The sequence below is a fragment of the Silurus aristotelis genome, assembly GCF_946808225.1.
Source record: "Silurus aristotelis genome assembly, chromosome: 7".
Classification (NCBI taxonomy): Eukaryota; Metazoa; Chordata; class Actinopteri; order Siluriformes; family Siluridae; genus Silurus; species Silurus aristotelis.
In genome coordinates, this window is record NC_139580.1 from 13,375,669 (window position 1) to 13,402,728 (window position 27,060).

General features: G+C 37.1%; 1 protein-coding gene across 1 annotated transcript in view; it reads right to left on the reverse strand.

Annotated features, from left to right (window-relative positions):
• b4galnt4a (beta-1,4-N-acetyl-galactosaminyl transferase 4a) overlaps window positions 1–27,060 on the reverse strand; it is a 139,767-nt gene that overhangs the window by 98,543 nt on the left and 14,164 nt on the right. The window contains exon 2 of the mRNA XM_083545822.1: window positions 5,930–6,042. Coding sequence (XP_083401948.1) covers window positions 5,930–6,042 — 113 coding nt within the window. The remainder of the gene's footprint in view (window positions 1–5,929; window positions 6,043–27,060) is intronic.

The following is a 27,060-nucleotide window of genomic DNA, read 5'->3' on the forward strand; positions in this document are numbered from 1 at the left end:
TGACATAGCTCACCTGGAGCAGAGCCACATTAATATGCATGAAGCAGAACACAGTGTCTCACACACACACACACACACACACACACACACACACACACACACACACACACACACACACACACACACACACAGGTCAATCCAAACTGAAGCAAAGTGGATAGTAGGGCCCCAGAGGGTTAATGAGTAAAGCAAAAGGTGAAAGAGGCACATTAATGGAAAATTTCAAGTCAGGAATTATAAAGATAAAGTTGCAAAAATTGCTGAACTGATATTTTTTCACTCAGTCCACATTCCATTTTTTCCCCTTACCTTGACATGCACTAGGTGTCTGTGTGCATGTATTTTTGTATGAGTAACGGTGTACATGTGTGTGTGTGTGTGTGTGTGTGTGTGTGTGTGTGTGTGTGTGTGTGTGTGTGTGTGTGTGTGTGTGTGTTTGTTCCACACATGGAAACCTAGTTGGAACAAAGGAATGGTAAATGCCTGGTAAATAATGAATAAAGGAGACACAGAAAGGGGAAGAGACATCAATGCACCCCCATGGCTGTCACACTTACATACCTTTCTACCATCACATCATCAAAACCAACCTCCATGTTGGCTAGAGATGATCCACCACTGAGCGTTACCATGGCGACTGGTGTACAACCACTTGTGTCTATGAAGTGCAACCTTGTCCCCCGGTGTTACTAAAAGTATCCTTGTGTTATTCGACATGTGAGCACAAGAGTACATCAGTCCTTAGTGGGTTCTTTGGCTATGTATGTGTTTCTCTAATCACAAGTTGTAGGGAACAACTGAAATCTAGTTGCATTTTAAGTATTAAGAGTGCAACATAAGCAAATTAGATAAAGGTCAAAAGCTTAAACAAATCTTCTAATGTATAGGGTTTCTACATGTAAACAATTCTAGAATAACAATGAAATCATTGCGGCACAGGGAAAAAACACATACAGGATTAAACGGTGACCAGGAAAAGTAATTATAACTAAAACCTATTATTTTATTTATTTGCAGCTACTGCGTTATTTTGCTTAAAGTCGCAATGGATTTAGATCTAAAAAAGGTTTGAGTTGGGAATACACCCTGTATGGGACATCAGTACCATCAGTACACAATGCTATTACACACTCCCTCACTGTTAGGGGCAACTTAAAGTTATTACTACCTACTGCCATGTTTTGGGAAGTGGGAGAAAACTGAAGAACCTGAAAGGCAATAACCCAAGATTAGGATCAAACCCTAACCCTAAAGCTGTGAAGAAACAACACTGTCCACTGCACCACCACGTGTTTGTGCATAACTGCCGTATATTTGAAAGTATTCCTGGTAAAGCAATGCAAGCTGGTATCTTGGTATCTTTTCAACCACCTTCATGAGGAACAAGTCATCAAAAAATACCTGTTGAGGGAAAGAATTACATTTTAAGTAATTAATTTGATACAGATGCCTCCTTGTCATAGCTTGGAACTTGGGCTATACCATTTTTTTGTGGCAGAAAAATATCAGTTTTCCCTCTGAGCAAAAATATTTTACTTACTTTATATATATATATATATATATATATATATATATATATATATATATATATATATATATATATATATATATATATATATATATATATATAAAAGTGTGCTCACATCAATGTCTCTACATAATAATCTCCACATTTAATTTGTGATGCATCAGAAATAATCCAGCTGCTTTATAAACTGTTGTCATAACAACCTGTAGTCCTAAAACACAGCTCATATGGATTGTCTCATGAAGCCATTATTTTTTTCTCAGCTATTCAAACTGCTTGAGACTGAGAATGTGAAAAAGGTAAAAAAAAAAAAAAGAAAGAAAGAAAGAAAGAAAGAAAGAAAGAAAGAAAGAAAGAAAGAAAGAAAGAAAGAAAGAGAGAGAGAGAGAGAGACAGAGAGAGAGAGAGAGAGAGAGAGAGAGAGAGAGAGAGAGAGAGAGAGAGAGAGAGAGAGAGAGAAAAGAAAAAACTAGAATTTATTCTTAGCACATCTCAGCCTGTCTTACACACGGAGAAATGTTCAGAGATATATATCATGTTCAGTCTATCCATGTCTGGAGCTTTACTCATCTCTGTCAATGTGAATCAGTAGAGAGGACCATAACCCACCTGTTGTATTATAGGAAATGAATCAATGATGGCGTGCCCAAAAGAAAATGTTACTATTACCACCCTAAAGTTGATTATTTTCCAATAACCCCAATTCCAAATACAACAGCAATGTATTACAGAACGTCATACTTTTATTTATTTATCACCAAAACAAGTCACTTTACACTATAGCAGCTATAACCTTATAAATCCTTCCATGACCAGCCTCTGTTTCTGTGATTTTATTATTATATTTCATTCATTTATTCATTTTCTAAGCAGGCCCCCGCCTTCGACTGCTGCCCAATCCTCACAGCACCGTCCCTTACGGTCCCTCCCGCATGTGGTGAGCCCACGGGAAGGATTATTATATTTTATTTCTCATTAATGATTCTGGCAGGATTCGAAGGTGCTTTGTGTCTGGATGCAAGCAAAATTAAGTGTCCTGTTTGTTGTGGAGATGGAGTTATGGAACTGTTGGGCGTTTTACAACGCATACAGTAGAGGAGGAAAATCACTAGGACAGAAGATGAATGTACATGCCTTCAAATGTTGCTTGTGGCAGTGACCTGATATTCAGTTAGATGCACACATGAGACTGAATATCATATCAAACACGCTCCACTATTTTAAGATTAATCCATCAGTGTTGGCAAATGAGATGCAGTCAGCCCTTTACATCTGATGTAGAAAATGGCTTTCAATCTACAATTTTACTAAAACCATTTCGTAATGCTGCTATAAATTTGTATTCCAATATCATAAAGCACAGGGTTAATCTTCACACTTTAGCTTTTACTTTAAAGTCAGCTTGATCACACATTTGATACAAAGAACAATAATATACGGTATGATAATAGTCAATAATGAAATTCGTTGTCACGAATGCTTTTATCGATTAGCTGACTGTTCAAGTTACAGCTTAGTGTGATGGGAGGATAATGCAGCCTTTTGCAAAAATGCTGGCCAGCGCAGGGTCAACCGGCAGCAGGAAAAATTCACAAGTCATTCACACATTAAGAGCATTTTATATTAAACACAAGCAAATGGGAACATTTCATATTAAACGCAACAAAGAAAACTGTACCTGGTAGTTATGCAAAGCAAAGCTTCTGTGGCAGGTAGATACCACATTTTTTTGATAGCATTTGTCTAGTACTAACAGTTTTCAATGTTTGTTTATTTAATTATAATTTAATTATTATAAAAAAAACTTTCGATATTCTAGACGCTTATATCTAAACAAATAAACAACATATTTGTATGTTTCTTAAACAAAAATGTACAAAACTGTTTTTTATATAGATTTTTTAAACATGGTTGTCAATTTGCCATCTGCAAAACACAATACAAATGTTCATTTACACAAACTGCTTTACCTTGCATACTCAAATGCTGTTATTTTTTTTTTTTTCAAGAAAGAAACAACCCAGTATGACTGAATATGTTAAAGGAGAAATCCCCCATGGACTTAACAATAAGCAGCCACTATAAACTTTAAAATGTTTAAATTAAAGATAGTTAAACTCAATATGTGGCTTTTGCATTTTATAAGCTCACTTTTATATAAAGAAATACCCTGAATTAGGGTTTAATTGTCAGGGCTCCCCCTGCCACGCCCCCCTCGGTAGCTGTCAGGGATTCACCCTGCCACGCCCCCCTCAAGAGCAGTCACGCTGCTCACCTTGAATCCCGACAGCTGTGGCTCATTATGGATTAGACTACTTAAACTCACGTTCTTGAGTCACAGGCTGTCGGTCGTTGCATTGTCATGCTGGAGAATCGTGTGGCTGCTCGAACGCCGGCATTCACAGCTGGCGTTATCTCCGAACGCCGTTTCCGTTTTGGATTTTGCTTTGGACATTCGTGCTCATAGTGGATAACTCGGTACGAGCGGATGTCTTGGTTTGTTTTTGTTCACGGCGTGTGAGTTTTGTTTTTTGCTAGGCAATAAAGACAATGATCGGACTTTATCTGCTTCCACGTCAGAAGCCTGACATTATTACTATTAAAATAAGCAAAAAATATATTAATCTGATTCTTTGATTAATTAAAATAAAAATCAATCGTCCGATTAATCGGTTATCAAAATAATTGTTAGTTGCACCCCTATACAGTTTACACTGCTGAATTGAGCTGATTTTGTTAGTTGTTGGGATGTTAGGTCAGGTAGTCATGCTTGTTTTTTTGAAAATCATGAAATATAATTTGAATCTTGTTACATCAGAGATAACAGCTAACTGAATTTAATCTTCAGTCAGTCCTGTAAATGACCCAAGCTCTGTGATATAGATTAAGAAACATTTATTTGTTATATACACATTAGGCCACAGTGACATTGTTTTCATTGCATAACCCACTCTTGTTCGGATGTTTGTGGTCAGAGTGTACTTTCAGCCGTGATACAGTATCCCAGGATCAAATCAAGCGCCCCACATTTGCACATTACCGGAGCTTGAATCTGTAAACTTCTGATCTGGATTTTTTTGTCACCAATGTCCAACACCATCGCCAATAAACACCCTGCTATTTTGCAAGTTCTCCCACTTAGAAATCATGGAGGGGTCTGAAATTGTCATCGTAGCTGCATGTCCACTGTGAGAGACATAATCTAAAAAAAAAAATCCAGAAATCACAATATATGATTTTTTAACTATTTATTTGTATGATACAGCTGCAAATAAGTATTTGAACACCTGAGAAAGTCAATGTTAATATTTGGTACAGTAGCCTTTGTTTGCAATTACAGAGGTCAAACGTTTCCTGTAGTTTTTCACCAGGTTTGCACACACTGCAGGAGGGATTTTGGCCCATTTCTCCACACAGATCTTTTCTAGATCAGTCAGGTTTCTGGCCTGTCGCTGAGAAACACGGAGTTTGAGCTCTCTCCAAAGATTCTCTATTGGGTTTAGGTCTGGAGACTGGCTAGGGCGCACCAGAACCTTGATATGCTTCTTACAGGGCCACTCCTTGGTTATCCTGGCTGTGTTCTTCAGCTGTATCATACAAATAAATAGTTTAAAAATCATATATTGTGATTTCTGGATTTTTTTTTTAGATTATGTCTCTCACAGTGGACATGCACCTACGATGACAATTTCCGACCCCTCCATGATTTCTAAGTGGGAAACCTTGCAAAATAGCAGGGTGTTCAAATACTTATTTTCCTCAATGTGTGTGTATGTATATATATATATATATATATATATATATATATATATATATATATATATATATATATATATATATATATATATATATATATATATATGGTATGACTGTTTTAAAATGATATTTTGTTATTTATATTGGTTAAACACCTCATCTTCCCAGTTACATAGATGTATTACATATAAAGTAATGCCATCATAATGGCTTTTTGATTTCTTTCTAGTTTTATCATATAAGCAGGCTACATATAATCATGAAAAAAGTATTAAAAAAGGTCATAATCAATTATCAATCATTCTGAGGACTGAAGTGAATATGATCACTCCTGTTTTTAACTGCTTCACATTATTTTAAACTGATTTTTGCTGTGCAAATGTAACAGGTTTACTGTATGGTGCTTACTTTTTTATGCTTTCATGCACCTGTAAATGATGCTGCTTATATTTGTGCTTTATCTCAGAGGAGAGCGAGGCAGCAGATATTGACTGAAACGTGTAATAAGCACAAACCTTTTCTAATTATTTAAAATACCAGTCAAGATAAACAAGTTACATAATTAATTTAAACCACTCAGGTGCCATCAACTCAATTTGTCAAGGCATATTACTCCATACACTTTCCCTCCATTTTATTTCTTACCGATGCGTCTTCTTCATGGCTGTCGCTGGCATCCTCACTCTTGTGATGGCTGTCTGAGGAGCGTGAGTTTCTTTTGTGGCTGGCGTCAGTCCCTTCGGCTTGCCTCTCTCCATCTATACATCAAACAATAAGAACAAACCCATTTATAAAAGCAGTTAAAATTTTAATAGCATGTTACGCATATTATAATGTAATACACATACACACACACACACACACATACATTTATATATATATATATATATATATATATATATATATATATATATATATATATATATATATATATATATATATATATATAAAACCTTTACATTACAGTGACAGTAAACAAACATAAAAGAGTAGGCAGATGACATGGCAGAAATGCTTTATTATATTTAATGTCTTTAGTTTAAATGTCAGGAAATACACTGAAGTCATTAATTTAATTTTCTCATGTTTGAGTTACACAAAGAAAAGACAGTGCTATAAATCTAAAGAGCAGTTAAACATTAGTAAGCATTAAATGTCAATATAAATATATCAAGTAAACCATTTATAACCATTTACAACTATGCTCCTACTGATCTTTTTTAAACATGGGGGATAAAACAGAATGCAAAAAGTAATAATGTTCAATAACAGATTCAAAGGCATGAAAAATAAAAATAATACCAAAGCTTTTTAAATTGTAATATTTGATTAAATGTGTGTGATAGACAAAAAACGTTTTTAATAATATTGGACATATCTATCAGACAAATACATTTAAATATAGATAAGATATAGACTATATGATATAACATCCAAGAACACATACTGTATGGACTTGTATGCTGATCTTCGACTTCCTGCTGAAGTCTCGTTTTACATAATGTAATATAAAAATATTGCATCCTGATTTTGTCCATCCGGTCTTAACCTCAGACATATGTGTAAATAAAGCAGACGTTACAGGAACTATGTGTTCCATCACCTGAGTGTTATAGGCTCTGGGCCACTGACCCACTCCAGATGGATTATAGGATTTGCCTACATAGTCTTCCATTAGACATCCGACCAAAAGCTCACAGGGAAGTTGGCACATAGAAAAGGACAGAGCAACCTACAGAGAAAAGCATTAACCTCAGCGGAAGGACGATGTACTAATTTTAGGATCAGAAATCAAAACAGAAAATAGCGCACAAGGAAATGTATATACTATTTTTTTTTAAAAGGTAAAATGTGTGGTAATTTACATTTGAAAGTACCTCTAAAGGGGCAATTAATATAACTCTGAAATAATATATTTTTTTTATATAATGCAAACAAAGTGCAAGAAACATCTCTAACCTTTTTTTTTTAAAACCTCATGAATAATGCACTGATCGGTGACTATGCAAATATGCTATTAATAACTTACCCATCCCTTCCTCACAGTACAATAGTCATATTATGCTATGCTATTGCAAAACATTTACAAACACTCACTAGCCACTTTATTAGAAACATCTACTCATTCATGCAATTATTCAATTAACATATGGCAGCAGCACAGTGCATAAAATCTTGCATAAGTAGGACAAACGCTTTAAACATCAGCAAGGGGAAAATGTTACAGGAGTGTTTTTTGACCTTAGCATGATTGTTGGTGTGATGCAGGCTGGTTTAAGTATTTCAGAACTGTTTATTTTGAACATCCAGACTGGTTTAAACTTATTGATTTAAAAAAGGGGCCTAGTAATTTAAACAGCCACTCTTTATAAAAACAGTGCATAAAAATGTGCAGCATTTCAGAACCTTTATTCAGATAAGTTACCACTGCAAAAGATCAAATCAGGTTCCACTTCTGTCAGCTAAAAACAAGAATCTGAAGCTACACTGAATACAAACTTGTTAAGACTTGCAGGGTCTGAATTTGAAATCAACAGTATGAATCTTTAGATCTAATCTTCCTTGGGTCAACAGTTCAGGTGGGTGATGGCGGTTTAATGGTGGGGGGAATTATTTTTTGGCACAGTCATTGCCCCTTAATTCCAACTGAATATGTCTGATTGTGGATTCGTGCATTATCTCTGAACATATGTTCAAGCTATTGAGCCTATTTTGTGATATGAAAACACGCCAGTATTAAACATGACGCTCCTCCGATTTCATATATATTTCTAGTTTAAAGTCACAGTTATCATTAAAAATATATTGAATAATTAATAACTAAAACATAGATAAGTACACACAGTCCAGCACTGCATATATCATGAGAATCCATCACAAACACTACTACAGGGAATAGCTTAATGGCTCTCCTATTTTCACTCCCCAATCCCCAGACGCACAAACAGAAGCAACAGGCAACTGAAAGCAGCTAAACACAATGGAGAAAAAAAACCAAATCAATATATGCGTCTGCCTAGAGATACACCAGCCATTAACACGTAATGAGATGTTATGGTTTTCTGGATATGTGCAGTAAATGAAGGCTGAGTGAGTTTATGAGCATCTACTATCATCACAGCAGGAAGAGAATCTTTGTGCTGCTGTATGATACAAATGCACATGCACACTTCCAATATACCTTTCGTCTCAATCAATATCATGATAAAAGTACATATCATATAAGAGTAGACGTAATAAAAGCTTTTCTTGAAAAAAGTCTCCTGTGTGATTTAAAGATCCGGTCTGAGATTCGTGACTGATCAATTTTGCATGATACTTTAAAATACAATACCAAGAAAACAAATGTTACGTGATCTAGCACAATGAGACACAGTGACTTAATTTCCTTTATCCAGTACTTTATAAATTATCACTGCTTTCCAGAAACCAGCAAGCTATAAACCACACACCCAGAGAATAGACCGTCCCACAGGGACTACGTCCCTAATTTTGGTCAGATTTGATGACAGCATGCACAGCCACTTATTGATTTTTCCAAATTCCAAATTCCTCTTCAGCAGTGCAGGGTTTTAAACAAAAAAAAAAAAGGCAGACTCCAACTGAGGAGTAAGATACATTTACAAATATGTAGACTTATTGTCCCCTAGCAAGCTTATAATTATTTTGTGTTCGAGGTCCCACAGTCATTCAGACTGTGGTTAAAACTGATTAGCTTTTGGGGCACAACCTCACAGAAAAAGCTACAGATTTGTATTGCCCTTTTATTTAAAAAAAAAAAAAATACAAAAAAAGGTTTGCCATTTAAATCATGCATAGTGGAAAGTCAACTGAACTGATTCCATAACTAAGCTGTTATTATCAACATTATCTAAATTAAACTATATGCTCATATGTGTTTGTTGAATGTCCCTTTCCATATTTCTTCCCCCTTTTGCTCTTACAAAAACCTTCACTCCTCTATGAAGACTTTCCACTACATTTTGGAGTATGGCTCTGGGGATTTGTTCGTTCAGCCAAAAGCATTGTTAAAAATTGGGGAAAGTAGATGTATTTGTGTGATTGTCAATGTCCACATTTTGGCCATGTAGGTATCAAATATAAATGCTATGCTAATGCTAAATCTCTACAAGTAAGGTAAATTGACCTAAAGCACTAGCTTAACAAGCACAAACACATTCAACAATCTAACATTAAGATATTGCTCATTATAATATTTACATTTTTTATTTCTTTTCTTCTTTATTCATCTGATTTTAGATGTTCCTCCAGTCGCTCATGCTTTCATCCACCCTGAGAAAATTTATGAAGCCCAGCCAATCTTCATACAGACCTTCAGCTGGATATTATAACTGTTAAATTGCTAGTTAGAAAATCAGCCAGCCTATTCAGTAAATAGCAATAATATAGTAATTTTTTAGAACCAAAAAAATTGTTAAATTGCTCAGAATCCATTCTTTAGTAAGCAGAGCTAAACAGATGTCACATGTGCAGCATGCTAAAAGATATAGCATACAACGACGATGAAGAAATCTCTCCTGAGCTTACGCTTGGTTCAAATTCTGCCCAAGGGAGACGGACACCTTTGAGAGCAGATGCCTCAAGAAGAAAACGCAGCAACTATAAATGCTGCCATATTGCTTTGCTCGCTCCTTCTTTGGAATGCTGGGTTGTGTCTAATGATATATAATGAATAATGACGTGTTGGATGTCACGGTGAGTGCGTTAGAGCATCTGCTGCAACAGCAGTGTGGATTAAATAAGAACAGCACAGGAGGATTCCTTCCTCATGGCCTTCTACAATTTACACAACTCAACTCCGCTCAAATATGCATGAGCCACTGAGTGCATGTGAAAGCGCTTTCTTTTTAACACAAGGCGCTTTAAAAGTCTGAGTACGCACCTTTTTTTCACAGCTCACGCAAAGGCTGGAAATTAATAGCTGCCCCTATAACTGGAACTAACAATCACATACATGTACACATGCACACACACACACACACAAACACACACACACACACACACACACACCAGAAGATGCATGGAAATGTGTGTCATCAAACCGCAAAGAAAGTGCTTAGAGTGAACAAACCTCGAACTGAGCGGTAAGGCAACAAGAATAAAAAAAGCCTTATCGTCTTCTCCGGAACATACTTCAGTAAATCATAGTGCCAGCATCTGTGCCGGTTTGATAACTATTGTCAGATGTTGGCAGTTAGTGGGCAAAGCGGATAAATAATAAAAAGCCTGAAGCTGCAAGTGTTGTCACATAATCTTTAGCAGATCGTGCAGTCAAGTGCCACATGAGGATGTACTGTCTGAATGCGTGAAGCACTGATGGAACGTTTTTAATGCTTTTCACGGCACACCTCTGTCAAGACTGCTGATGGGCAGAGAGGCAAGGTGGGAAAGGCAGCAACTGGAAGTGGAATGAGCAGACAGTGTGGGTGTGGTGAATGACCACAACAATCCTCTATCTAAGATCAGCCGTTACAGGCTTGATTAAATAATTAAGACGCGGTCAGGAGGGTAATGAGAGCCAATCAACATTTTCACCCCTGATGAGAATGATGGAACGAAAGAGAGAGAGAGAGAGAGAGAGAGAGAGAGAGAGAGAGAGAGAGAGAGAGAGAGAGAGAGAGAGAGAGAGAGAGAGACAGAGCGAGTGTGTGATCAACCATGTTATCAAGGAGATAGAGTTTTGACAAGGGATTTCTGATTCTCTCTACCACAGATCAAATAAAATATTTCTAGCCTCCACTGACTAAAAAAACACAAACATTAATATCCAAAACTACAACCGTTGCAGTGTTCTATAATGCCTCCAGTATATATGCTAAGCCAAACCCACAGATAGCATTTGCTAAGCACCAATACTGGCTGACATTTAATGCATAGAGCTACAGGTTGTCAGTGCAGAAATGTGCGATCATGTGAAAAGGTGACCTTTCAATAATTCAGCCGATTTCATTTCATCTAGCAAAAGCATACAGGATGCATTTCATACAGAACAGTTCTTTTCTAGGACATTACCCTTCAGTTTATTGGTTGCAATATAAAACATTTCCAGTTAAAACCTTTAAAATGCACATTTCCATTAAAAAAAATGTTACAGGTGAAGGTGAGCATTTGATTGAATGCAACCCAAAACTCCAAAAATGATCAAAATATTATTCATTAATGTGTCCATTTTAGTCATTCATTCATTTTTACCTAACACTGTACGTTACCTAAAGACTATAGTATTCATTGCATTGTGGTATTAATGAACATACAATTTTATTCTGACACAGACAGATTGAAAGATGTTGCATAAAAATGATAAACCAATCTATGAAAGTTTCTAAACAAACAACATAAAAAAATAAAATTTCAAAGTAGTCAGTGCAGTCATTTTTACACAAACATATAAAAAAATGTATTTCCAGGTGACCCTACAGTATATCTACTTTCTTTAACTTGTCATTTTTTGCAGGCCAAGATCCAAATGGAGTCCACTGTACAGATAATACAGTATGTGCTTACTTATGACATACTGTAATGTCGTAGAACCATGTGTACTACATTATGCACTACATTAAACAACACAATATGGAATCTTCAGTATTTATTCTGATTAGACTAGTGGTTCCCAACCCCTGGACCGTGGGACAATTGGTACCAGTAGCGTGTATTCACGTTTATTATTATATTTAGAAAATACCAGTTTTTATGCCGGTCGTATCATTTTATCATTTTATGTTGTATTTATCCGCCACACCTTAAAGGCCGGTCCGTGAAAATATTGTCCGACATTAAACCGGTCCGTGGCGCAAAAAAGGTTGGGGACCACTGGATTAGACTATAATAAGTATATAAATATAAAAGTGTAGCAATAATATGATTAAATAAAAATTCAAATGGTCATGTTTGTTGAGTAGTAATACCTCGACTTTCACAATATTGCACTTTCACTAGCACACACCTTGTAGAGAGATCTCGCATTTAGATTGTAAATAAACTATTTGAACAGACTAGTTCAAAGTTTTACTTATATTTTGCCTTGTGTTTTTAGAATGACATTAAACCAAAATAGATGAAAAATGTCACTGATGTCATTTAAAACAAATGTGTTTTATTTATTTATAAATAAATAAATCTAAAGAGTAAACATGGTTCTTTTTCACTTGTTATTTATTTCTACCCTGTGTTCAGTCTTGCTGTTTATCTCAGGATCAAACTCACTGCATTGCAGCACTGTACACAGACAAAAAGTGGATTTTGTACAATTGGCCTTTAAACACTGTCCCAAACTCCTGTCTGTGCAGCCCTGCAGTTTTGCCCAGCCATGGATAACACAGAGCAGCGGTGAGCTTCCTACAGCTCTTTAATGTCCTGTAATCTGGGTCAGAGGCAGTGGGCCAGGAGTCTGATCTCCCTCGATTCACACCACACACACTACACATACGCACACACACACACACACACACACACACACACACACACACACACACACACACACACACAAACACGCACGCACATGTCTTGCAGCATCATTAGTACAGCCTAACCCTCAGCACATATTTATCCCACATTCGCTTTTCTTCTCTCTTCATAAACAGTGTCCACACATGATAATAATGTCATACAATATGCTAATTAGTCTCGAAATTAACCAAGCAATCCTGTAAACAGTTTTGACAGTAATTGCATTGCCCTGTTCAGTTGCGAAGCTCTCTGTATATAAGCACCGTCACTTTATATTTCCTTTATCAACACACTAAGACGAACAGAGCAATAGCTAAATGTAAATTTGTGTATCTTAAGCTTTGACCCTTTGCATTAGCAGATTAATTTAATGGAATCCCATAATCAGATCAACCTGGAGAGTTCAATAGAGGAGCGATTAGCCACCCGTGGATACTTTAGCTCTGATACTCGAATATGCAAGCGGGTTTTGTGCTTTGACAAATGGAAAAAGGCAGAGCTGCAGGTGGACTGCGTAAATGAATGAGATTAGATTAGATTAGATTAGATAGATAGATAGATAGATAGATAGATAGATAGATAGATAGATAGATAGATAGATAGATAGATAGATAGATAGATAGATAGATAGATAGATAGATAGATAGATAGATAGAGTGAGGAAAATAAGTATTTGAACACCCTGCTATTTTGCAAGTTCTCCCACTTAGAAACCATGGAGGGGTCTGAAATTGTCATCGTAGGTGCATGTCCACTGTGAGAGACATAATCTAAAAAAAAAATCCAGAAATCACAATGCATGATTTTTTAACTATTTATTTGTATGATACAGCTGCAAATAAGTATTTAAACACCTGTCTATCAGCTAGAATTCTGACCCTCAAAGACCTGTTAGTCTGCCTTTAAAATGTCCACCTCCACTACATTTATTATCCTAAATTAGATGCACCTGTTTGAGGTCGTTAGCTGCATAAAGACACCTGTCCACCCCATACAATCAGTAAGAATCCAACTACTAACATGGCCAAGACCAAAGAGCTGTCCAAAGACACTAGAGACAAAATTGTACACCTCCACAAGACTGGAAAGGGCTACGTGGAAATTGCCAAGCAGCTTGGTGAAAAAAGGTCCACTGTTGGAGCAATCATTAGAAAATGGAAGAAGCTAAACATGACTGTCAATCTCCCTCGGACTGGGGCTCCATGCAAGATCTCACCTCGTGGGGTCTCAATGATCCTAAGGAAGGTGAGAAATCAGCCCAGAACTACACAGGAGGAGCTGGTCAATGACCTGAAAAGAGCTGGGATGGCCGTTTCCAAGGTTACTGTTGGTAATACACTAAAACGTCATGGTTTAAAATCATGCATGGCACGGAAGGTTCCCCTGCTTAAACCAGCACATGTCCAGGCATGTCTCAAGTTTGCCAATGACCATTTGGATGATCCAGAGGAGTCATGGGAGAAAGTCATGTGGTCAGATGAGACCAAAATAGAACTTTTGGGTCATAATTCCACTAAACGTGTTTGGAGGAAGAAGAATAATGAGTACCATCCCAAGAACACCATCCCTACTGTAAAGCATGGGGTGGTAGCCTCATGCTTTGGGGGGGTTTTTTTGCACATGGGACAGGGTGACAGCACTGTATTAAGGAGAGGATGACCGGGGCCATGTATTGTGAGATTTTGGGGAACAACCTCCTTCCCTCAGTTAGAGCATTGAAGATGGGTCGAGGCTGGGTCTTCCAACATGACAATGACCCGAAGAACACAGCCAGGATAACCAAGGAGTGGCTCTGTAAGAAGCATATCAAGGTTCTGGCGTGGCCTAGCCAGTCTCCAGACCTAAACCCAATAGAGAATTTTTGGAGGGAGCTCAAACTCCGTGTTTCTCAGTGACAGGCCAGTAACCTGACTGATCTAGAGAAGATCTGTGTGGAGGAGTGGGCCAAAATCCCTCCTGGTGAAAAACCTGGTGAAAAACTACAGGAAACGTTTGACCTCTGTAATTGCAAACAAAGGCTACTGTACCAAATATTAACATTGACTTTCTCAGGTGTTCAAATACTTAATTGCAGCTGTATCATACAAATAAATAGTTAAAAAATCATACATTGTGATTTCTGGATTTTTTTTTTTTAGATTATGTCTCTCACAGTGGACATGCACCTACGATGACAATTTCAGACCCCTCCATGATTTCTAAGTGGGAGAACTTGCAAAATAGCAGGGTGTTCAAATACTTATTTTCCTCACGATAGATAGATAGATAGATAGATAGATAGATAGATAGATAGATAGATAGATAGATAGATAGATAGATAGATAGATAGATAGATAGATAGATAGATAGATAGATAGATAGATAGATAGATAGATAGATAGATAGATAGATAGATAGATAGATAATTCTTTATTCATCCCAATAGGAAATTTTCGAAATTTGTTTGTTATTAATTCGACTGCAAACAATGGGATGGGAGATAGAAAAAATGCTTTACTGCCACACTGAAACATCACCTCTGCTCCATCTCATATCATATCATCACCTTGCATTATAACCCAGCCCCCTCGCTTTTTCTCACTCGTTCTCCTTCCCTTGCTCTTTTCTATGACAGAGACATGCTGACCTCACACCTCTCTCCAGGCTCATGGGCAGTGATGGCAACCAGTTGCCCAGGCAACCGGCGGGCAAAAGAAAAACAGTTCCATCACAGCCAATAAATGCCAGCACCAGCAATCAGCCTCTCACACACACACACAAACACACATGCTGGTCTTGCTGGCCTTGTAAAGACCCTCCATTGATTGAATTAGTAATGCAACTAAACCTAACCCTAACCTTGACTTCATGAATTAACATGCAAAACCCAGGGAAGATTTGTTCTTTATATACACATATACTAAAGCATTCTTCAAATAAAAAGAAAGCTATTTAATAAAATACATTTGACCTTGCAGTGACCTTAAAACTGTTGGCTGAGTTCCAAAATTGAATCAGTTCATGTGTTAGTTATACAATGATAATTCCATATAATTCATCCTGTCGATCTGCCAATTTTCAGATATTATCGAGATTTGTGCACATTTAGCTACAAAGGTTTAAGGTTTAGGGTGAGGAGGGCTGGGGTACAGTCAGCATTTCATTTCATCCCAAAAGTGTTCAGTAGGGTTTAGGTCAGTGTTCTATAGCAGGCCACTAAATAACCATATCAACAGCAGAACAAAGTGAAAATTTGATGCTACCACAGCCAAAGAAATCCGATACAATTGTGTGCCTTCAACTTTGTGGTAACAGTTTGGAGAAGAACCACATATTGCTGAAAAAGTCAGGTGTCACAATTCCTTCCATCCATCTATCTGGAAAACATTAAATTATGTTACATAACCAATATTTGCATAGTAAAATTTGACATCTTGTGATGTGGCTGATTTTTGTAGACAAATAATTTTACTACTTAAGCCCTGACTTTTTTTAGCCACTGAATGCAGGCAGCACAGGCAGTAATCCATCGAGGCAGCTGTCTCCTATCGAACCTTTAGCTACATTTAATATTTATTACACTGCCCAAGACCTACGTAATATTTCATCCTCCATTTATCTTTAGTTTATTCATTTATTCATCATATCTTGTCAGGGTCACGGTGGAGTCTGTCCAAGGAACATTGGCCATGGGACGTCTTGATACACCCTGGGTGTGACACCAGGCAAATACAGGGCACCATATAAACACACACACACACACACACACACACACACACACACACACACACACACACACACACACACACACACACACACTCACTCACTCACTCACTCACTCACTCACTCACTCACTCACTCACTCACTCACTCACTCACTCACTCACTCACTCACCTAGGAGCAATTTACTGCAGCCAATCCACCTACTGAAAGTAACCCAAGCTCTGGATCAACCCTGGGACCCCTTAGCTGTGTAATTCAATACAATTTCATTTGTATAGTGCTTTTAACAGTAGACAATGTTACAAAGCAGCCTTACAGAGATCTGTATGTAGATTTAGATCCCAGAGGAGACATTGGCAAAGGAAAAAAAAACTAGAGATAAAGAGAGAAAGAAGCATTAAGAGGAACCAGACTCAAAAGGAAACCAGTCCCTTTGGGTGAGAGCAAATATTAGGATTATCTTTCGATTGTATCTTGATCAATTAACATTTATATAAATTAACAGAAATGAATTCAGTGATAAAAGATGGGTTCCTTGTGAGCATTTTTCGATTACAAATAAGAATTAAATAATGTTAAAACCTACAGTTCAGGATCTCAGATTTGTGTTAGGATTGAGGCAATAAAAATTTATTTTGACAGCCCTGTTGCACACATAGACACACACACACACACACACACACAACACACACACACACACACACACACACACACACACACACACACACACACACACACACAAAAGTGTGCATACATCAGTTAGATACACAAGAGGACTGGGTGTCTCTGATGAATGTGGGCAAGTGAATACAACGTCCATCTGAAACACACACACACACACACACACACACACACACACACACACACACACACACACACACACACCACAAACACACACACACACACACACACACACACACACACACACACACACACACACACAGTCAGAGGTCCAGAGTATGTAGATGAATGTGCGGTTTGTTCAAGGAGAGGACGCATCGGCTGACTCCTAACCAAGTGAATAAAGTCAAAGCTTACCACTCTATACAAAGAGCCCTATTTTTCCTCCAGACTTCAACACACAGCTCTCAGTGAACACTCGCTACCTCCGTGCCTCCCCCTTCGCTGTCACACACTGACTAAAAACACTCACACATGCTCAAAGCGTGCATACACTTACAACACATTAAACAGGAAGCTAGAAATCCTATATATAAACATAGACATGTAGCAAATTTGATGTAAAATCAAAACGAGAATTAAAAATGTGTTTACATTTATTTGCATAACTAGTGAAATGGGTGTTAAGGACAGATAAGAAAAGGCAGATCTAATGTGGAAGTACAAAAAAGTGAATAAAAAAAAAACAATAAGCAGACAGTAAGGGGAAAGCAAGAGATGATGAGGATAATAATTGGGGAAGAAAGTGAATGAAAGAACTATATAAAACAGAATCAATACAAAATATTCTTGTCACTGGATCGTTATTGTTGCAATTTTCATTGAAGATAAAAAATAAATTATTCAGAGTGCATCCTACATTGGAATGGAAATAAAGCTTCTAAAACTTCACACAAGTGCTATAAAAAAAAAAATTATAATAATTCTATCTTAATGCTGTCAAAATAGTTTTTGTGCAACACTTTTCAAAATGCCAATCCGGCTTCTGAGTGGTGCAGCTGTCTAAGGTTTCATCCAACCATTGAGAAAGTAATGCCAGTGATCACACCATTGCCAGGAATTCAAGACAGTCATTATTGTGACACTGGCCATTCATATAGACAGAGTAGTTAGCACTCTTCCCCAAGTGGCTTCAGCTTTCTGCTGAAAAGCCACCGGAGTTGGCTTCATGCACCACAGAGGAAGCATGTGTTCACCATTAACAATGAAATTAGAAGAGAATTAGAGAAGAAGGATTCAGGAAGCAGCAGGGAAAAGCTACTATCATATCAGAAGTATGACACATGACACCCGGCCAGCCTCGTCCTTTTCTTTCCCCTTCTTCTATTACTGCATGAGCCACCAGCAATTAGTGTTTGATTGTAGAAATGTCTTGACGCTATCTTTCCCTTCTCCCTGATTACAATCATTTCACAGTAATGATCATGTTCCTCATCTCATCCAATCAGATGCACACATGCACGTGGTGGCGCTGGGGGAGGGGGCTTGGGACAGGCTTTTGTCCTCACATGTGGGACAAAACGAATCTTGCTATAGAAAACGGAACAGAATATTATCAGTTTTAGGGGAAAGGGAAATTCAGGATGTGATATATGAGGTAAAGATAAAATGAGGAAATAGCATTTTAAATTGAGTATCATTTGTTTATGATTTTGTAAAATATGCGGTCATTTAGAATGTATTGTTATTTAATGCAGTTGCTTGCCAATTTTTCATTGCTTTAATTCTTACCTTGTCTTTGTCACTGTTGAATGATACACATGGTAGCACAAACACCCCATGCAGATGTACTTGCATATACACCAACACGAAAATGCAATAAAAACCACACACAAGTCTGTTTTTCTCATCAGCACACAATGTGTACTTCTCCAATCTGTTTTGTGACACATACAGCTTCACCCCACATTGAGACCACTAACGCCTTTGAAATCACCTCCACACATTTGTGCACACATAAATATATGCAGGCTGCAGCTGAATTAATGTATGTCAGTAGAAGCCCAATGGAGCCCAGAGCAGGGAGATGGGGCAAGGAGAATGCAGCATTCAGCTGACAATAACCACAGCAGCAAAAGAAAAATAGATGGAGAGAATCAACGTGTTAACCCTCACCCCTCACCATTTTCCTTATGTTCTGTGTCCCTACACTCATCACATCAAGTGCAAAAGCTGTAACAGCCTCGTGCTCACTTCAAGACACAAAAAAATATCAATCTGTCACTACTGGCAACAGTCAGCAGCTCTATAGATCTCTCACTCTCGCCCTCACACACACACACACACACACACACACACACACACACACACACACACACACACACACACACACACACACACACACACACAGAGTAGAGGTGGGCAAAAATATCCTAGCACAAAATTAAAAAAACTTCTATGAAATGTTTTTTATTATACAGTACAAAAACTTCAGATCCCTCTTATCAGAGTTTAAGAACATGTAATAAAAAAAATTATCACTATATACACAGAAAATAATGTAATTTATCACAATATCAATACTGTATCATATCATCATAGACACCAGCCCTGACACACACGCACACACACAAACACACACACACACACACACACACACACACACACACACACACACACACACACACAAACATGCACAGAGTGAAAAGCATTACTGAATAAAAAAAGAAAGAAATTACTTTGTAACTGTATAAATAAATTCCAATTATAAACACCAGGGAACATGAAGGATGACAGATACCGTATTTTCCGGACTATAAGCCGCTACTTTTTTCGCACACTTTGAACCCCGTGGCTTAAACAACAACGCGGCTAATTTATGGATTTTTCCTGGGTTTTCTCAGTTTCACAAGCGTCAAGCCGAAAAACTGAGCCCCATAACATTAGACCAATGAAATTGCCGAACGGGTTCAGGTGAACCAATGAAACTCTTAAGTGCTCCCACTGAATCGGGCCGCACCACATCATAAATATGGATGATGTTCCTCTGACGTTTGACCTGCTGCTCACTCAGACTGTCAACAGGAAAAGCGAATCATTCGTCACGCTGAAAACAACCGGGCATGAAAACGCACTTCACCTGTGTTCTGAGCTGCACGGCATCGGGAGAAAAGCTTCACCGATGGTGATATTTAAACGCACGACGATGCAAAAAGATAAACTCCAGAGAGAAATAGTTGTAAAAGAAAGGAGGAAGACAGTGAACAAAGACTTTCTTGGTAGGTTACTGTTTAGATACAAGCCGTGTAACAGACACTGTCTTTCGTTAAAGCCTGTGTACAGTTCATTAGTTTCAATGTAGAAATAGACAGGTGCGGCGTATTTATGTTCAAAATAAAAATCTTTGTCAAATTCAATGTATGCAGCTTATATTTGAGTGCGCTTAATAGTCTGGAAATTACGGTAGCTTGAATCAGTATGTTCTGTCTCTAATTATTAGCTCAAGTTGGTCTGAATGTATAAGTCCAAAACAAGCCTCAATTTCAAGCACTAATCAGTTGACATGTCAGACTTTCCTGTGATCCTTCTTGTGCTGTTTGACCTGTGTTGCATTTGCACACTGTGATTGCAGAAGGAGGTTCCTCTGTGAATTTACAAAGCAGGCAACAATCCATTATGACATAACAACAAATTTATTCCCATTCAAAACATTCATTTACTCACACAGACATGACTACATGTTAGGGATTGTACTGAAAACACAGCATTTCACCAGTAGTACACCAGCAGCCTTTTTCCTGAAAGCTGTAGCCAAATAAATGTCTTTAAGAAAAAAGAAACACAAAGAATGTTTAGCAAAGCTACTCCCTAATGAGATAATATATTCTGTTTACAATTTATTCCAGCCAATTCTCCATTCCCAAAGAGTGTATGCTGCTTTTGGCATCAGCAATGAAAATAATTAACTGAAAAATAGAGACTAGCTCATCCTCAGCCAACCACATTCCAGCCAAACTAATTGAGGACGAGCAGCTGTTCTCTCATTTGTGATGACTCATGATTTGCTCCATCATCCACACATGGCACAAATTTACTCTTCACCCACCTACTCAGAACAACACCTCCACATTCACCAGATTCATTACATCAGCCCTGCAGATTCATTAGCCTTTGCTAATACTGTGTATATGACCATAAAACTCTTTAGGTCTTTACTGTGTGTGTTAGCTGGGATAGGATGGATGGATGGATGGATGGATGGATGGATGGATGGATGGATAGATAGACAAAGTTTAATGTAGAAACAGAGAGACATACAGACTTAAAGACAAACAGCTGGATACATACATGGATGGAGGGAGGGATAGATGGATGGATGGATGGATGGATGGATGGATCGACAGATGAATTAATAGATTTATAAATGGATGAATAGAAGGAGAGAGAGAGGGAGAGATAGAGAGAGATACACATATCTGAAATATCTATACCATGCACTATTCTACTGTTTCATCTAAAAAGAATGAGGGCAGAAAGAAATATTTTTGCAGTTGCTACAGTCCAGAATTAAAATGTGCACAGATGGAGACAGTGAGAAAAAATAGGAAATGAGAAAGAAAATTCCTGGCAATGGTCACAGATAGGGACAGAATGAACCACAATATGTTCACTCTATGTTCATACATGGAAATGTGTTATAAAAGGAAAAACAGAAGAGCAGTAAAAAGGACAGCTCCTGGAGGTTTACACTGGCTGTGTACATGCAATTTGGACAAAAAATGTCTCAGTGAATCAGGTGTGTTTACAGAGCACACTGTTAGTGCACAATAATGTGTGAAACGATTTAATTGGTTTTGGGCTACATTTAGTCTTCAAGGTGAAGTCATCAAATATACTTCACATCTTAGTTTTGTTCTTCAGCTGCTTTTCATATGTCATTTGAGACATAACGAGGTCATCTTATTATTAGTTAAACACCATCTAAATCTAAAGTATGTTTCAACCATTAAAAAAACCTGTGTAAACAGGTGATGTGTTTGTGTGAATGTGGGGAAAAGAAAAATAGGAACAACTTACTGTTTCATTTTGCCAGACAAACAAGGTCACAAACCACCATGACATTACTCTCAACAGATGCTTGATCAGTTGTTTGTTCCTGAGTCCAATGTGTGTTTCAATCAAGAGAAGCGAAATTTTAATCCCTATGACCTTTATACAGTCCCCCTCTGGGGGTCTCTACAGAACCACACATTTCTATGAAACTGCTTTTACAGTGTGTGTGTGTTCTGTGTCACATCTGGAACAGGACTGTATATTGCTGTCTAAAATCAGTGGTCTTAATGCCAGAAAATAACACTACATTATGGCTGGCTATCAGGCATGAATCAGGTTAATGGAGAAGGAACAGTTGAGGCAGAATTGCCTAAACCAATATATGAATTGGTTGCTGCTATTCTGTTATCTGGCTAATTCTCACCATTCATTAGATGTGTTTTATTATTTGCCGAAAAACTAAAGCCAGCAGCTCACTCAGGGTTGTGCTAGTCTTTGGTGGTGTATAACTGGGTGCATACAAAAGGTCAGTTGCACTGAAATGAGCCAGGGGTTTTAAGTCTAGACTCTCTGCCCCTAGAAACACTGCAGCTCATCTAAGTTTATACTTTAAAAGTACCCCTCAGGCACGATGGCCTTCGCACCTCTGATTAATAAAACATCCGCCTCGCCTAAATTTCCTGGTCCTGATGCTTCAGAAATATCATCATAGGGCATAAGCAATTCAGCAGTATGCTAGCTGGCTAGCTGTGGTACAAAGAAGACAATCATAATGAAACTCAGACACACAGTCCTCTGACAAAGAGTCTCCATCGTCTCTGCTCTTTATTTTTTATTGCTAATGGCCGGGTTAATGTGGTGGCTTTGAGGTGGGGAAAATCATGTCAGATCTTTTCAGGAAAAAATTAAGTTAATCTTGCTTACTCGTCTTGATATCTTCATGAGTTTGCACATCTTTCTGCTTTTGACTCTATTTATTTATATTGTGAACATAAAGTGGTTTTATTTTTCACCAGCTGTTTTATTTGAAATTTAGATTACAATGATTTGAAGCAATCTTTAGAAAACTATATCACACTTGACAGATTTGAGTGTGTGATTCGTCCAGCCCTGCTAATCAACCCAGTGCAAACAAACTACTGGCTTCATATTATTGGTTTAAAGTGTAAGCTACTCCAGTATTTCAGGTAACAAAATAATAGTGCACCGTTATTTGGGTTTTTTTTTCCATTCTATCTAGTATGGTAGGGATGTGATTGACTGTAGGAGGTAAAGCGATGGCTACTGAAGCCTAGACACGGTTGTTACAGCTGTGGAAAGCACAATACACTATTATCAAAGTGGATATATTATTATTGAATTTTCACAATTATAAGATTGTTTGGCTGGTCAACTACAATCCAAACTTTAATAACTCAAAACAAGCAGGGCTTTAAGTTAATTAATGGTAATAAATCTAGTGACAGTTATATTAAAAAGGTGTTCTGTGAATGCACAGTCCAAGAATAAAAAGCTCTATGGATTCAATAAATAGCCCATAATATTTTACACATTCAAATATCAAGCCTTATTTCTGAATAGATGGGCCATGCTCATAAAATAGGTTTTCCTAAAGAGGCAAGTAGAATTGATTTAATATTCAAAGAGTTTCCTGACTTTCAGAAATTATAAGATCCCCTTTAAAGAGTGAAAAGAAACTAGATAAATGTTCTGTTCTGCAGTCATCTCATACTAAAATGGCACAATTCACTGAAGCACACCAAAAAACACCTATGCATCAAAGTCAGGCGCCAAATATTTACCCCTCTATGAAAAAACAAGATGCCACAATTTAACATACTTGTCTATTGCTTTCTTTCAGACCTCCTCAGACAACTCTTTCTCTGGTCTGTTTTCATGTGTTGTACACAATGGTACCATACAGCAGTGTCTACTTATTCCATTTAAATAGGCTGAATGATTGTTTATAATACAGAAGACATGTGATAGTAATTAAAGAAAACTAAAGAAAAATGAGAAATTAGTTTGAAACATCACTATAATCCACTTATTCAGTTCTTCCCTATCAACAAGTTGGTCCTTGCCAATTTCATGCATTTTATCATTTATAATATTATGTTGAATAAAAAATCAATAGTAAGTCTGACTTATATTAAATATTGAATAAACTGAAATGGATGACAATTACTTTTGTCAATTTCAAGTTATTTCAGAAAAAAAAAGCATGGGATCTTCTACATTTGTGGAGGTACCAACAAATTTGTCCACATCGCTTTACATAATAAGATTTGGACCTGTATCTAAATATACTGCACAAATAAAATTGATAAAGACTGTGTGTCTTTACATGTAAAATATTTCTTCCATTCTTGAGCATGCTATCATCTAGCTGATTTATCTCACTGGCTACTGCTGATAAATTATCATCAGAAGCGCATTGCTCCGTGAGTCAACTAATGAATATTAATGAACGCTGGATGTCGGATTTATGAATATTATTGAGTAGGGGCTGGTTTCACTAAAGAAACTTAGATTTGAAAATATAAATCTTCAAATATATATAAAGGATATATAAAGATGATTTTCAAGGTTGAGATGGTTGTCACAGAAACCCAAGACTTCTATGGAATGAGAATAATAATGTCAAAAAATAATATGGCAATAATAATTGTAATAATTCAGCTTGATTTAAATGTGTTTTTGTACAACATGATCTATAAAAAAAAGACTACTTTGAATAACTATTTGCTGTTAGGTTGTTTTTTGCAGGAGCATATTTTGGGAACATTAATAAGCTCTCCAAGTATGAATGTTTTAAACAAAATAACTTAAAATAAATCTTGTCTATGGCTGCACTGTGTTGTTAGTATTAGCGCAGTGCAGTTGCATCACCCCAGGCATGGCCTGATATAAAGAACCGACCTCTGAGTCCAACCAAATGTCACGCTCCGGTGCGTCTGAATGGGACATGTGGCTACAGAGTTTATACAGAAAGAGCAAGTGGAGGGAAAGAAGAAGCAACAGGGCTAATTGCTGTGCCCGAGTCAGCACACTGCAGAAGCATTGCTTTCAGTCATTCTTTCATTCTATTCTTTTTGAACAGCCGAACCTACTCATTTTTAAAAGCTTCACACAAGGCTTATCTTTAGTTAGTATGTCGTTGGTAGAAAGTTGAGCAAGCCTGTTTTCTGAAATCAAAGTCAACTTTACTTCCTGTGATATCATCACATTTAACCTCAGACTAGTCAACTTCCTTTTGGCTTATGTGAGAAAAAAAAGCCCACTGACTTTTAAGTGTGTTATGACACAGCATGCCACATAAGCAATTTTGATCACTGCTGAGGAATGGAAAAGAATTTATCCACTGTGACTGCACAGATGCAGCTGCCTAATTAAGTAAGGGCCTGAGAAAAGACAATGCTTTGTTTGTAGACTTTCTTACAACAAAGCAATGCTCTTACACTATAAGAAAATGTAACAGGCAAGACGGTTAAGCTTCAAGCCCATCAGACAATGTAATTAGGCCCACTAGCTCAAACAGATAATAAGGAGACATGCCTAGATGGAGATCAGGGAGATAATCAATGAACAACCACAAAAGATCTGACTAGAAGCGTGTTAGGTATGAGAAAAGCTTCGATATAATGATACTGATGAATAAAGCCGGAAATATTACTCTGGCAGAAAACCGTAATTGGGAACTTATCATCCTTGAGTTCATAATGGCCAACAGTAAAGGAGTGGTCAGTAATAAAGTGAAGGGGAAATATTTTACATTACACACACAATGAGAGTCAAAATTAGAGCAGAAATGACACTTGAAATTCTATTTCAGTAATAAAAGGAACATATATTTATTCACATATCTGCATGATTAAATCTGTAACAAGAAGAAACACTACATGGACAAAAGTATTAGTGCAATTGACTCTTCCAGCCATACATGTGTTTTTTTCAGAAACTGTTACCACAAAGCTGCACTATTGTATAGGATGTCTTTAGCTGCAGTAGCATACGTTTTTTTTTTTCTTCAATCGAAAAAGGAGACCCAGACTCGTTCCAGCATGACAGTGCCATCTCCATGAAGATATGGGTTTACATGGGTTGAAGTGAAAGATATTGAGTGGCCTGCTACAGTGCTCTGACCTCAACCATTTTAAACAACTTTGGAATGAATTGAAACGCTGATGGGTGTGCACCTCCTTACCCATGATTGAAACATCTTCCCAGAAGAGTGGAGGATATTATAACAGCAAAAAGGGACTAAATGTTAGATGGCATGTTCAAAGAGCACATACGAAGGTAGGACACATGGTCAGATGTCAATAAACATAAATAGTGTCCATTTATTCCATGTAGTCTTAACTAAGATCCTCACACTCTACCTAAAGAGTAATTAATTCCAACAAGCCATGAATGACAGTACTAATGCATCATAAAAACAAACAAAGAAAGCAAGTTAACACAGGCAATACTCAATGTTTGTTAAGAGTTACAATAGATAAATACATGTCTAGTACGTATTGTTTATTCTAAGTAGGTCTACATTCATTAAAATCTAGCCTGATACTAAATGGTGATTATCAGCTTAGTTTAAGTGTTCAAGTGTAAATACTGGAATGCACCAATCAGTCTCAGTTATTTTTCTAATTAACCTCAGCAAGCGTATTAATTGAAGCAATTAATCAAAATTTTAATTAACGGTTATTTTTTCATTCATGTGCAGCACTTTTTTTTTTTTTGTAATCTGTTGTTAACATTAATGGACTTTACAAACAGGACTTCCTAAAGTAAGGTTGACATGCATTGTAAATATTTTCTTATATAAATATTTTCTATATAGCTTATAAATATATAGCCTAATTATAAAGCAATTTATAGTCCACTATTTTGACAAAAGTATTGGGACACCTGACTTTACCAGCTATATGTG